Source organism: Spea bombifrons, chromosome 8 (genome assembly GCF_027358695.1).
Source record: "Spea bombifrons isolate aSpeBom1 chromosome 8, aSpeBom1.2.pri, whole genome shotgun sequence".
Lineage (NCBI taxonomy): Eukaryota > Metazoa > Chordata > Amphibia > Anura > Pelobatidae > Spea > Spea bombifrons.
Genome location: NC_071094.1, coordinates 46,071,857 through 46,087,579, shown reverse-complemented (window position 1 = coordinate 46,087,579; position 15,723 = coordinate 46,071,857). Strand labels below are relative to the sequence as shown.

At 45.6% G+C, this 15,723-nt stretch overlaps 1 protein-coding gene and 1 long non-coding RNA gene across 2 annotated transcripts; one reads left to right on the top strand and one right to left on the bottom strand.

Annotated features, from left to right (window-relative positions):
- Nucleotides 1–577: 577 nt before the first annotated feature.
- Nucleotides 578–1,099, bottom strand: LOC128503790 (uncharacterized). Its single transcript, XR_008355300.1, has 3 exons — nt 866–1,099; nt 693–736; nt 578–641 (listed from the first exon to the last, which is right to left on the bottom strand). It is a non-coding gene; the product is annotated as an uncharacterized LOC128503790 (long non-coding RNA).
- An 8,513-nt stretch (nt 1,100–9,612) lies between these two features.
- Nucleotides 9,613–12,657, top strand: ALKBH6 (alkB homolog 6). Its single transcript, XM_053473979.1, has 7 exons — nt 9,613–9,690; nt 9,968–10,023; nt 11,227–11,295; nt 11,418–11,478; nt 11,608–11,759; nt 11,841–11,957; nt 12,187–12,657. The coding sequence occupies exons 2-7, from the start codon at nt 9,976–9,978 to the stop codon at nt 12,451–12,453; spliced, it is 714 nt and encodes a 237-aa protein (XP_053329954.1). The 5' UTR covers nt 9,613–9,690; nt 9,968–9,975; the 3' UTR covers nt 12,454–12,657.
- The last annotated feature ends 3,066 nt before the right edge of the window (nt 12,658–15,723 follow it).

The following is a 15,723-nucleotide window of genomic DNA, read 5'->3' as shown; positions in this document are numbered from 1 at the left end:
GTCCCCCCATGTTCTACGGGTCCCAGGGATGTACAAGAAGGGACCCCCTATATCCAGATCCCCGCCTGCTCCCACCGTGACATCAACCTCAAGGCCCGCCGAACGTGTAGCTACAACTCTCATCGCTCTCAGACAGCCTCAAGTGTTGTTAGAGGGCTCAAAGCCAGGCACACTTTTTTTGCACCCCCCCCCAACCTTTGTGACAGGGAGTCCGCTTGTTATGAGAAAATGGGGAGGCAAGGGTCCTGACAATGGGGGTCCTGACATGCCTGTTGCCCCTCCGTGTCTTCCCAAAGCCCCCAAAGTATCACCTAGCCCTGTGAATTAGGGGCTGCTATATGGGAATGTAGACCCCGGATAGTGCCGGTGGGTGCTGACTGCGTGCCGGTCACAGACCTGATACCCACCCTGCTGCATGCAAACCCCTTCACTGTTCATAGTCTGGGGAACCCCGCGTGCCGTGAGTAACGAGTATCTGTACCTTGTGCTTATAACTAACAAACCCCATCTGGCCCAGGAAGAGGGGAGATTTCTAATACAGAGAGAGGCTGGTAGGACAGGGATTGTATATCACACACAGGACCGTATATACACAGCTCTGTATACTGCGCCCAGATGCACCCAGTACAGTATGTACAGCTCTATATACAGTACCTGAACACACATGGTACAGTATATACAGCTCAGTATACTGCGCCCACACGTGGTACAGTGTATACAGCTCTATATACAGTACCTGAACACACGTGATACAATATATACAGCTCTATATACAGTACCTGAACACACGTGATACAATATATACAGCTCTATATACAGTACCTGAACACACGTGATACAATATATACAGCTCTATATACAGTACCTGAACACACGTGATACAGTATATACAGCTCGGTATACTGCGCCCACACGTGATACAGTATATACAGCTCTGTATACTGCGCCCACATGTGATGTAGTATATACAGCTCTGTATACTGCGCCCACATGTGGTACAGTATATACAGCTGGGTATCTGGTATAAACATACACACAGTATATATATATATATATATATATATATATATATAATCCCTCTGTATACAGCACCCAGACACACACACACAGGACAGTATATACACAGTTCTGTATAACCAGGCAGTATATACACAGCTCAGTACACAGCACCTGGATACACACTGGACAGTATATATACAACTCTATATACAGCATATGGACACGCATAGTACAGTATATACACAACTCTGTATACAGTACCCGGAAACACTGCTTGGTATATGATATTTACAGGATATACAGTAAACCTCAATCTAAAAAATACAAGAATCCCTTTACTATACGGCGCCTGTGGTCTGTACAGCTCGCTACATGTATATAAACGCAGAGTATAAATCAAGAAATCTACGTCAGAAATACAGATATCGTATGTGGCTCGGTGTGAATATTGAAGCACTCTACATACCCCCCAATAGGCGAGTCCTGGGCCGGGAGGGGTATTAATCCGTGTAACTCCATGTAAATCTTGTGATGAAATCCTGTAACGTGATCCAAGTAACTCTGTACAGGACCCGTGGATGTATAGTCAATAAACCGATTTACTCACATCCTCCAGAGCCTCGTTATTTCTCTGTGAGTATCTACACTCACACTATTCACAGCACAAATCTGACTTTCTGGGCATGTTCTTGTTCACTGGCGATTTCAGTGTCACTGGCATGTTTTACATATGTATTTGCCATGAAGAAAAAGCACACACGGGGGTGAGCAGAATATGTAACATAGCAATTTAGGATAAAGACTCTATAGTCCATCGCGTTGCCCCTACTGTTCATCCTGAAGTCTGTTACTAACCCTGTCTTTATAACCCATCAGATTATATACTCTCCGTCCCGTATAACTAACCCCGTCCTTATAACCCATTATATCCTGTATATTCCTCATATTATATATTATATACTCTCCCCCCGTATAACTAATCCCGTCCTTATAACCCATTATATCCTGTATATTCCTCATATTATATATTATATACTCTCCCCCCGTATAACTAATCCCGTCCTTATAACCCGTTATATCCCTGTATATTCCTCATATTATATATTATATACTCTCCGTCCCGTATAACTAATCCCGTCCTTATAACCTGTTATATCCCTGTATATTCCTCATATTATATATTATATACTCTCCGGCCGTATAACTAATCCCGTCCTTATAACCCGTTATATCCCTGTATATTCCTCATATTATATATTATATACTCTCCGGCCGTATAACTAATCCCGTCCTTATAACCCGTTATATCCCTGTATATTCCTCATATTATATATTATATACTCTCCATCCCGTATAACTAACCCTGTCCTTATAACCCGTTATATCCTGTATATTCCTCATATTATATATTATATACTCTCCCCGTATAACTAATCCCGTCCTTATAACCTGTTATATCCCTGTATATTCCTCATATTATATATTATACACTCTCCGGCCGTATAACTAATCCCGTCCTTATAACCCGTTATATCCTGTATATTCCTCATATTATATATTATATACTCTCCGTCCCGTATAACTAACCCCGTCCTTATAACCCGTTATATCCTGTATATTCCTCATATTATATATTATATACTCTCCCCCGTATAACTAATCCCGTCCTTATAACCCGTTATATCCCTGTATATTCCTCATATTATATATTACATACTCTCCCCCCGTATAACTAATCCCGTCCTTATAACCCGTTATATCCCTGTATATTCCTCATATTATATATTATATACTCTCCGTCCCGTATAACTAACCCCGTCCTTATAACCCGTTATATCCTGTATATTCCTCATATTATATATTATATACTCTCCGTCCCGTATAACTAACCCCGTCCTTATAACCCGTTATATCCTGTATATTCCTCATATTATATATTATATACTCTCCGGCCGTATAACTAACCCCGTCCTTATAACCCGTTATATCCTGTATATTCCTCATATTATATATTATATACTCTCCGGCCGTATAACTAATCCCATCCTTATAACCCGTTATATCCTGTATATTCCTCATATTATATATTATATACTCTCCGGCCGTATAACTAATCCCGTCCTTATAACCCGTTATATCCTGTATATTCCTCATATTATATATTATATACTCTCCGGCCGTATAACTTATCCCGTCCTTATAACCGGTTATATCCTGTATATTCCTCATATTATATATTATATACTCTCCGGCCCGTATAACTAATCCCGTCCTTATAACCCGCTATATCCCTGTATATTCCTCATATTATATATTATATACTCTCCGGCCGTATAACTAATCCCGTCCTTATAACCCATTATATCCTGTATATTCCTCATATTATATATTATATACTCTCCCCCCGTATAACTAATCCCGTCCTTATAACCCGTTATATCCCTGTATATTCCTCATATTATATATTATATACTCTCCGTCCCGTATAACTAATCCCGTCCTTATAACCCGTTATATCCCTGTATATTCCTCATATTATATATTATATACTCTCCGGCCGTATAACTAATCCCGTCCTTATAACCCGTTATATCCCTGTATATTCCTCATATTATATATTATATACTCTCCGGCCGTATAACTAATCCCGTCCTTATAACCCGTTATATCCCTGTATATTCCTCATATTATATATTATATACTCTCCATCCCGTATAACTAACCCTGTCCTTATAACCCGTTATATCCTGTATATTCCTCATATTATATATTATATACTCTCCCCGTATAACTAATCCCGTCCTTATAACCTGTTATATCCTGTATATTCCTCATATTATATATTATACACTCTCCGGCCGTATAACTAATCCCGTCCTTATAACCCGTTATATCCTGTATATTCCTCATATTATATATTATATACTCTCCGTCCCGTATAACTAACCCCGTCCTTATAACCCGTTATATCCTGTATATTCCTCATATTATATATTATATACTCTCCCCCGTATAACTAATCCCGTCCTTATAACCCGTTATATCCCTGTATATTCCTCATATTATATATTACATACTCTCCCCCCGTATAACTAATCCCGTCCTTATAACCCGTTATATCCTGTATATTCCTCATATTATATATTATATACTCTCCGTCCCGTATAACTAACCCCGTCCTTATAACCCGTTATATCCTGTATATTCCTCATATTATATATTATATACTCTCCGGCCGTATAACTAACCCCGTCCTTATAACCCGTTATATCCCTGTATATTCCTCATATTATATATTATATACTCTCCGGCCGTATAACTAATCCCGTCCTTATAACCCGTTATATCCTGTATATTCCTCATATTATATATTATATACTCTCCGGCCGTATAACTAATCCCATCCTTATAACCCGTTATATCCTGTATATTCCTCATATTATATATTATATACTCTCCGGCCGTATAACTAATCCCGTCCTTATAACCCGTTATATCCTGTATATTCCTCATATTATATATTATATACTCTCCGGCCATATAACTTATCCCGTCCTTATAACCGGTTATATCCTGTATATTCCTCATATTATATATTATATACTCTCCGGCCCGTATAACTAATCCCGTCCTTATAACCCGCTATATCCCTGTATATTCCTCATATTATATATTATATACTCTCCCCGTATAACTAATCCCGTCCTTATAACCCGTTATATCCTGTATATTCCTCATATTATATATTATATACTCTCCCCCCGTATAACTAATCCTGTCCTTTAGTGCTGAAACAACGAATCGATAAAATCGATAATAATCGATAACGGAAATCGTTGTCGACGATTTCCGTTATCGATTAATCGAGTGATCGATTCGTTGTTGGAGCACTCGGCTCCTTTTACTTACCTCCGCGAGCGTTCCCCGCTTCTGCTACACGCTCTGCAGTCTCCGCCTTCTAGCTACGTGACGGATGTGACGCGTTCCGGAGGTAAGTATTCTTCATGTCTATGTGCACAGATCGCACAGAGCCACTCGCACAGAGCGGTTCGCTCTGTGCGAGTGGCTCCATTCGCACAGAGCGGTTCGCTCTGTGCGAGTGGCTCCATTCGCACAGAGCGGTTCGCTCTGTGCGAGTGGCTCCATTCGCACAGAGCGGTTCGCGGGGGTGGGGGTCCACGGTGGGGTGGGGGTGGGGTTTCAGGGGATGCAGGGTGTGAGTGTGGGTGCAGGGCAGAGTGGGGGTGGGGGTGCAGGGCAGAGTGGGGGTGGGGGGTGCAGGGCAGGAGACTGGGTGCAGGGCAGAGTGGGGGTGGGGATGCAGGGTGTGAGTGTGGGTGCAGGGCAGAGTGGGAGACTGGGTGCAGGGCAGAGTGGGGGTGGGGATGCAGGGCAGGGTGTGAGTGTGGGTGCAGGGCAGAGTGGGTGCAGGGCAGAGTGGGTGCAGGGCAGAGTGGGTGCAGGGCAGAGTGTGAGTGTGGGGGCAGGGCTGGGTGCAGGGCAGAGTTGGAGACTGGGTGCAGGGGCACAGTGCAAAGTGCTGGGTGCAAAGTGCCAGTGCTGGGTACAAAGTGCCAGGGCTGGCTGCAAAGTGCCAGGGCTGGGTGCAAAGTGCAAAGTGCTGGTGCAAAGTGCTGAGTGCTGTGTACAAAGTGCTTGCTGGGTGCAAAGTGCCAGGGCTGGGGCAAAGTGCTGGGTGCAAAGTGCCAGGGCTGGGGCAAAGTGCTGGGTGCAAAGTGCCAGGGCTGGGGCAAAGTGCTGGATACAAAGTGCTGGGTGCAAAGTGCTGAGTGCTGGGTGCAAAGTGCTGAGTGCTGGGTGCAAAGTGCCAGGGCTGGGTGCAAAGTGCCAGGGCTGGGGCAAAGTGCTGGGTGCAAAGTGCTGGGTGCAAAGTGCTGGGTGCAAAGTGCTGGGTGCAAAGTGCTGGGTGCAAAGTGCCAGGGCTGGGGCAAAGTTTCTTGAACAGTAATAGTCCACCTCTTTTCAGAATGTTTGGGGTTATTTTGTTTCATAAATATTGTGTTTGGGTTCTTGTACTTTGAAAATATTGTTTTTTATCACATCATAACAAAATAAGAATGTTAATGTAAATTTTAAGTTGTTTTTTAACATCCAGTTCATTAAATTATTTTAAATAAACGAAAAATTTGCATATTGTTTTTTTTATCCGATTAATCGATTAATCGAAAAAATAATCGGCCAACTAATCGATTATTAAAATAATCGTTAGTTGCAGCCCTACTGTCCTTATAACCCGTTATATCCCTGTATATTCCTCATATTATCTATTATATACTCTCCGGCCGTATAACTAATCCCGTCCTTATAACCCGTTATATCCTGTATATTCCTCATATTATATATTATATACTCTCCGGCCGTATAACTAATCCCGTCCTTATAACCCGTTATATCCCTGTATATTCCTCATATTATATACTCTCCGGCCCATATAACTAACCCCGTCCTTATAACCCGTTATATCCCTGTATATTCCTCATATTATATATTATATACTCTCCCCCCGTATAACTAATCCCGTCCTTATAACCCGTTATATCCTGTATATTCCTCATATTATATATTATATACTCCCCGGCCGTATAACTAATCCCGTCCTTATAACCCGTTATATCCCTGTATATTCCTCATATTATATATTATATACTCTCCGGCCGTATAACTAATCCCGTCCTTACAACCCGTTATATCCTGTATATTCCTCATATTATATATTATATACTCTCCCCCCGTATAACTAATCCCGTCCTTATAACCCGTTATATCCTGTATATTCCTCATATTATATATTATATACTCCCCCCCGTATAACTAATCCCGTCCTTATAACCCGTTATATCCTGTATATTCCTCATATTATATATTATATACTCTCCCCCCGTATAACTAATCCCGTCCTTATAACCCGTTATATCCTGTATATTCCTCATATTATATATTATATACTCTCCGGCCGTATAACTAATCCCATCCTTATAACCCGTTATATCCCTGTATATTCCTCATATTATATATTATATACTCTCCCCCCGTATAACTAATCCCGTCCTTATAACCCGTTATATACTGTATATTCCTCATATTATATATTATATACTCTCCCCCGTATAACTAACCCCGTCCTTATAACCCGTTATATCCTGTATATTCCTCATATTATATATTATATACTCTCTGCCTGTATAACTAATCCCGTCCTTGTAACCCGTTATATCCTGTATATTCCTCATATTATATATTATATACTCTCCGGCCGTATAACTAATCCCGTCCTTATAACCCATTATATTCTGTATATTCATCATATTATATATTATATACTCTCCCCCCGTATAACTAATCCCGTCCTTGTAACCCGTTATCTCCCTGTATATTCCTCATATTATATACTATCCAGCCCATATAACCCCGTCTTTATAACCAGTTAAATCCCTGTATATCCCTCATGTTATGAATTATATACTCTCTGGTCCGTATAAATAATCCCTTCCTTATTACCCGTTATATCCCTCATATTATATGCTCTCCAGCCCGTATAAGTAACCCCCTCCTTATAACCCTGTTGTGAGACCCATACTCAGGCTGAGTAGCTCCGCGGTAGAGATCTTCCTTGCCAATGAAAGCTTAATTGCTCAAGGGATCATCCCTTCATATTCCAAGCACTAGCAGATATTTAGTGTAGGGGTACAACAGAACTCTTTTTATTGAGGACAGCACAGATATATATACAGCAAACATGATAGTATTAAAGGTATAATCCCATCAACGACCAGACAGCCTGGACGCCGACATAGTTCAATGGCCAGCAACGCCCACCCGACAGAGTCACTATTTCGAAGTGATCCCAGGGTACCAATGGAGAGCTCAGGGTCTGAAGATGTTATGATCCAAAAAGCGAACTGATTCGACGTCGGGACCCTGAGCGACTGCGTCAGAAACACCCCCAAGAGCAGTCCCAGCGGTAGCCGGGCCAGAGTTCCATTGCCGCGGCTGGATAAACCCCGAACAAGCTCCTTCTCTGTAACCACCACCGAGTGTTGCCCACCACGTGCTTAATGTAACCTCAAAAGAGCGACGCTGTCCCAATTGTCGGTGGGCATCGTCACTGTTACTAGCCGCCCCATAGTTCCATTAATTTGCGGCTAGGTCCCGCTCAGGTGCATTGAGCGTTTCCAGGCTTGTAGGGCCCCCATAGCCAGCTAGTCTATGGGAATCTGGTAAGGACAGAGTAGACAGGGTTTTCCGTTCACCCCCCAATGAGCACAGGGTTACTTAGACATAAGAAGGGACTGGGCAGGCAGGTAAGGAGTCTCCCCAGAAATTCAATAGTGCCCCCCCTCCCCAACTCAAACATACCCCATGAGTCCTTGGCCTTAAAGGGTTAACGTGACACCTGTATATTTCACCCATGTCTAAATTGGTGACGTTGTATTCTCTGTACAGTCCTATTAATGAACAGGTCATCAGAGAGCGAATGGTACTGGCCTCTTATGTATTTATATAATGACATCATATCTGCCCTTTCTTTCTCATGTAACCCCCCCCAGCCTCTCTTCATAACTAAGGTGCTCCATTCTTCTTATTCATTTTGTAGCTGTCTCTGCACTTTTCCGGCTCCATGAAGGTGGGGTATTATCATTAAATTATATTTTCCTCCCATAAATCAATACCCCTTTTTATACATGATGAAAAGTTACTGGGCCTTGCAGCAGCCGCCGCCTGACATTGAACTCTGTTGTTAAGTTTATTCTCTACAATTATTCCCAAGGCCTTCATTTAAGGTGGACCCATTATTAAAGTGGGTGGGTCGGTGCAGGTAAGAGCGACACATTATTTATGTATATATAATATATACTTAACGATGTTATAGTTCCCTTATTAGAGCCTGGAACATCTCAATATGGCTGCCACATTCGCACAATCACCCAGCCATCCATTTGCTCACTCCCAGAAAGCCGAACACTCACTTACAGCAGGATAAACCCTGGGTCTGGGTACCAAGTCCCCGGGGCAAAACCAGGTATTTGCACCAAACTACAGGGGGCAGTTTATCGGGCCCAGCCAACACTGGGCAACCTGAAGCCACCGCTTACTCACACAGCTGCCCCTTCATGAAATACCTCCAAAGGTTTTACCTCCTGCTATACTAATACCCCAAGCAAGTTAATATATAACCAGGGGTTCCTCATAAAAGGAACCAATTATAAAACTAAAACCCAGGGGCATTTTTACTGAATTATATGATTTCAACACACGGGGCAGCCAGCAAATCCAGCACCTCGGGGTGGGTGCTCCCCTGATACCCCAGCTACAAGAACCTCATGGGTATTCCCCTATGGCGGTTATATACCCTCCTCACGTTGTATTACCCCTAAAGTGAGTTCTATCCTTTTCTCTTGTATTAATACAACAAACAGGCTTGCAGGCTCTCAGACTCTTCTATTACCTCTCGGATAACTCTCTCTCAATGCGTTTTCCCGCTCAGCGCGCGTCTATATCACAAGTAGTGGGCGTGTCTTTCTCCATTTCCTAGCTTCTGATTGCCTCAGAACTGGACTGTTTAGGCTCTGATTGGTGTACTGTGCCGTCATTCATCCTGAGTCTGAACCCGGAAGTTGGGGATGCTCTGAGATCCAGAGAGAGCCTGAGCTGCAAAGGATTCTGGGAGAGGTAATGAAGGCTGAGAGTCAGTCAGTCAGAGCTGTGCATGTGATACTGACTTATTTACACAAATGTTATAAAGAGACCAATGGGGTTTGATCCTTGGGCAGAGAGTGAAATGTCTGTGGAGGGCAATATCCCAGAATGTTCTCTATAGTGTGTGCCAGGGGGCTGCACTCTGTATTGCGTGTAGACTGAATGCTTAGCTCTCGTATGATTCATTCGTGTACACGCGTGTCTTTCTTGTACATATATGTATTTATATGTATCTGTTGTCACTTTGCAGATTGGGCGATGCAGAGTCTCGGCGTCCCCGGCCTGGAGCCCTTCCTTGTGGAAAAGGTACAGGACAGAATGCTAATACCCGGGGGGCCTGTATATTACCCCAAACCGGGGCACAGACTGAATGAGTGACCGAGACCCTTTAATACCCGGGGCGGAAGGGGCAGCCTGTATATTACCCCAAACCAGGGATTAGCCATCCCTATATAATGTATAGTTAAATCAGCGAGCCGGCCCCCTGTATAATGTATAGATAAATCAGTGACCCGGCCCCCTGTATAATGTATAGATAAATCATTGACCGACCCCCTGTATAATGTATAGATAAATCAGTGACCGGCCCCCTGTATAATGTATAGATAAATCATTGACCGACCCCCTGTATAATGTATAGTTAAAAAAGTGACCGGCCCCCTGTATAATGTATAGATAAATCAGTGACCGGCCCCCTGTATAATGTATAGATAAATCAGTGACCGGCCCCTGTATAATGTATAGATACATCAGTGACCGGCCCCTGTATAATGTATAGATACATCAGTGACTGGCCCCTGTATAATGTATAGTTAAATCAGTGAGCCGGCCCCCTGTATAATGTATAGTTAAATCAGTGAGCCGGCCCCTGTATATTCTATAGTTAAATCAGTGACCGGCCCTGTATAATGTATAGATAAATCAGTGACCGGCCTCTGTATAATATATATATAAATCAGTGACCAGCCCCTGTATAATGTATAGATACATCAGTGACCGGCCCCTGTATAATGTATAGATACATCAGTGACTGGCCCCTGTATAATGTATAGTTAAATCAGTGAGCCGGCCCCCTGTATAATGTATAGTTAAATCAGTGAGCCGGCCCCCTGTATAATGTATAGTTAAATCAGTGAGCCGGCCCCTGTATAATGTATAGTTAAATCAGTGAGCCGGCCCCTGTATATTGTATAGTTAAATCAGTGAGCCGGCCCCTGTATAATGTATAGTTAAATCAGTGACCGGCCCTGTATAATGTATAGATAAATCAGTGACCGGCCCCTGTATAATATATAGATAAATCAGTGACCAGCCCCTGCATAATGTATAGTTAAATCAGTGACCGGCCCTGTATAATGTATAGATAAATCAGTGACCGGCCCCTGTATAATGTATAGATAAATCAGTGACCGGCCCCTGTATAATGTATAGATAAATCAGTGAAATGCCCTGTGTGCCTTTGCTCCTTGTTTGCTGCACATATCTGAGTTTTCTTCTCTCTCATCCCAGGCCCCTCGGACTGCGTATTACATCCCAGATTACATCAGCGCGCAGGAGGAGGAGTACCTGATACGCCAGGTACACTGTCCAATGCTTGATTCCGGCCAATGGAAATGTGCCCAGACAGGACATAAACCCCGGACCCTGTGTTAAAAGCCAATAGCAGAACCCGACTCATTTTACCCCCCTGTGCCCTTTAGGTGTATAATGCCCCCAAACCCAAATGGACCCAACTGTCCGGACGGAAGTTGCAGAATTGGGGTGAGTTACTTTCTCAGAAGACCCTCTTCCTCCCAACGCACTCCCTGCCCCTACCTGATCCCCGTTCTCTTCTCTCCCATCCACCTCCCTACTTTTTCCCCTAAAGCTGTTAATGCTCTCTTGGTACAGGGGGTCTCCCTCACCCTCGGGGGATGGTATTAGAAAAGCTGCCCACCTGGCTTCACACCTACACCGAGAAGGTTTCCTCTCTGGGAGTCTTTGGCGGCGAATCCGCTAACCACGTGCTGGTCAACGAGTATAAGGCTGGAGAGGGCATAATGGTCGGTATACATCCAGGTGATGAAGTTCGGCGTACAGAGACGGGGGTAACGGTCGGTCACCTGTGACATCATTTCTTTCAGCCTCACGAGGACGGGCCTTTGTATTATCCCACCGTTACCACCATCAGCTTGGGGTCACATACTCTCCTGGACTTCCACCTTCCCGTGGACCGGGGTGGTGCCAACGACCATGACCAGGTGAGCAGGGAAAGTCATCTGGTCCTTGAGGTGTTAATCTTGGGTTCTTTATGGATGGCACCGCCTGGCTTCTCTCCGTGGGACGTCGATGTGTGTGTTTTGGAGATCTAGTTGTCCTAGAGGTATCCCAAGTCCAAGTTATTACTCCGGGATCCCCGCCACCCCTTTCTTGTACGCTGTGGCTGTTCTTGCAAGGCTTCTATTGGCCTCAACTTCTATACTGTTCCAGGTCAGTACGTCGGAGGAGCAGCGCCACGTCGCTTCCCTCCTGCTGGAGCCACGGAGCCTCCTTGTGCTGCGTGAAAACCTGTACACGGATTATCTCCACGGAATACGCCCGCTGACTGAGGACGCACTGAGCCACGCCGTGGCCAACCTCAATCAATGCACTGCGCAGGCCGGGGACACGCTGCAAAGGGGGACGCGGGTGTCACTCACGATTCGCCATGTCCCCAAAGTCCTGAAGACCTCGCTGTTCCTTGGGAAGGGGAGATGAGAAGATGCGAATGTATACAGGAACCGCGTTATTTGGCCGCTACGGACTAAATGGAAACAAGCCACACCCCCGAGGAGCGGATGCCAGGAACATTCTTAATGCTTTATTTTATTCGAGTCCAGTAAGTTTTGGGCAAAAGGAGCAGGCGGGATAGACGGTGGAAAGAATTGTATTTTTAATAAAGGAGGGCTCATGAGAAGGAAACCTGCTTTGTCTGAGGTGTAATCCAGGCATAGTATTTTTAAGGGTCATATTCAATAAAATAACATGGCTGCTGGGGGGGGGGTTATAATGCCCCTGACTGTGGGAAATATGTTTTTGATGATGTGTCGGTCTTCATGAAGTGTACGCCACGTAATGCCGCTCGATCACCCACGGTCCTGCCCGTCAGTCTGTGCTCCTCTTCACAAGCTGTGGAGCAAATCTTCGTGGACTACAAATCCCATGATTCTCTGGGTGCTGTAAGGGTGACCGAGCGTCATGGGACAAGATGTTCTCCTAATCTCTGAGCCACCGGCCACTGTACCTCCTAACCCCACACTACTGTACAGAACTGTGTATATGAGCGAGTGTCAGTATGAGTGACAGTGTAAGTGTGTGTATGAGTGAGTGGCAGTGTGTGTATGAGCGAGTGTCGGTATGAGTGAGTGGCAGTGTAAGTGTGTATGAGCGAGTGTCGGTATGAGTGAGTGGCAGTGTAATTGTGTGTATGAGCGAGTGTCGGTATGAGTGAGTGGCAGTGTAAGTGTGCTTATGAGTGAGTGGCAGTGTAAGTGTGCGTATGAGTGTCGGGATGAGTGAGTGGCAGTGTAAGTGTGCGTATGAGTGTCGGTATGAGCGAGTGGCAGTGTGAGTGTCAGAAATAATCTGTTTCTTAGGTTTTGTGATGAGTGACGATGTTGTTTTAATTTTTTCCCCCTATATATTTTTTTCTTACACAAAGATCCAGCGGGGGGGGGGGGGATTTGGGGGGGGCGGTGTTATAATGGAGAAAATACTTCATTCTTTACATTCTCTAGCAGAATATTTCTGTGACAGCGAGCGGCTGCCCCGGGACAGCAAACTCCCGTAACGCACCGCCGCGCCCAAAAACGCACGGAAACGACCCAAAGCCGTGATCCCGAAACACCGGTGCCGATTTCCAGGGTCGCTGCGATCCGGACCCCCGGAGAAATAATACCACCCCCGTTAGCTGGCGCTGGGAACCATCCGGGCTGCATCGTCTAAGTGCCGTAACGTGCGCCAATCTCGCTTTACCCCCCAGCTGCGCATGTGACGAGAAAACGTCAGACCGCCGGCACCACGCGGAGTAAAAAATCTCCATAATGTATAGATAAATATATTAAATAATCATATAAAATAGCGACTTTACCCCAAACCTTCCGCTAAATCCATCGCTTTATTACTAGTCCCCCCAGACAGAGCGCTTGACTCCTTTCCAGGCAAGGTTGGGACCGTCGGGGGCCACAAGCTAAACGGTTATCCGCCCTGGAAAAGAGGCCCGAGGCTGGGGGTTGCATACGGATTTGCCCCTCGTTGCCCTCGGGTCGATCTCGAGGAGAGAAGATGAAGGGGGGGATAAAGAGGGGGGGCATTTAAATACATAGCGGGATAAAGGACGGGAGGGAAATAATTTCAAAGGAGGAGGAAAGTTACAGCAAGAGAGCGGAATCCAACACTAGAGAGTCAGAGACTGAGATGGGATAGAACTTTACTGAGAGTGTGGTAGATAAGTGGAGCAGCCTCCCAGCAGAAGTGGTAGAGGGTAATACAGTGAGGGTATTAAACACGCATGGGATAGACATACAGCTCCTGAATCTAAGACGAGACCAACGACTGATTAAGGTTTGAGTGTTTACAGACTAGACGGGGGCCGGAGGGGGCCGATCTCCTGGGTCTGATCGGTTTCTTTTGTTAGTGTTTTATAGTCTTGGCTCCTGATGTTTGCTCTCCTTGTTTGGATTCACGTGAAAGATGCAGCGTTTGGTGTCCTCTGCAGGTCACAAGGGGTTAAGTGTGAGAGCAGGTGACTGGCGTGCGGTGTGGGGAGGGGCCGGAGCCTCCTCTTACCTGCGGCCAGGTAACCTGAACATCCTCCCCGGGTGTGTCTTCACCGGATCCTCCCCCGGGGTGTCTTCACCGGATCCTCCCCCGGGGTGTCTTCACCGGATCCTCCCGGAGCCTGAAACCGCAACGCAAATGTCAACAGGATCACCTCCTGAAACCATCTCCACCGGGGAGCGGAACTGACGCTTATTATCAGGTAGGGAGATCTACGGATTCTTAACCTGGCGGGGGGCCAGCTGGACAGCCCTTGGATTTCACCGGCTCAGGATGCGGTGAGGATATAGACAGGATTACAGATTGCTTTGAGGATCCCCAGGAGGACACGGAGAGCCAGTGATCCCCCCTAGATCATTGTGTTCAGTTCTGCAGAGTAGATCTCCCGGGGATCCCATGGGATCTGTCTGATGGATCTGGCGGTGATCTGTATTGCGGAGTTAACGCTTTAGGGGATAATATTCTGCGGATCGGGGGAAGCGAGGCGGCCGGAGTAACAGATCCCTTTCGATAGATAACAGATGGCGTGTTGGGTGATCTACGCCTGGATCTGCTACCCTGCAGACTTCTCCAGAGCGATGTTCAGGTGAATCCGTTCTGATTAAATCTGCCCATCTGCCCCGTGTCTGGCCAGGCTGAGCCGCAGAAGATCTCCGGTTACCCCACGCGGTGACATTAAAAACCAGGTATTTCTCAGCCCTATTCGGCCCCCGTGTAGTCTGAACGTTTTTCCTTAATCAGTCGTCGGTCTCGTCTTAGATTCAGGAGCCGTATGTCTATCCCATGCATGTTTAACCCCCTCACTGTATTACCCTCTACCACCTCTGCTGGGAGGCTGTTCCACATATCCACCTCCCTCTCAGTGACATAAACCCCCATCTCCAGGCATATGCCTATCCTGCTGATTAAAGTTCTCTCGCTGCTTTGATTGGTACTGCTTGATATTTCATGGCCCCCGCCGGATCTCGGGGCCACAGAACTCCTTGTATGGGAAATGCACATTGTAAGCGCTAGGTTATTGTCCGGTGGTTAGTACATTAGCCGGTGGCACGGAGCTGGTGGCCGGGATTGTCCGCTGTATTCTGCCTCATTACATGCCACACGGCTTCCGCTGTTGCCCTTTGGGGGGCTCTAATCTGCCGCTGCTCTCTCCCGAAGCCGAGCCGTGCGCAGCAGCCCCGCCGCCGCCGCCTCCTCCAGAATCAGATC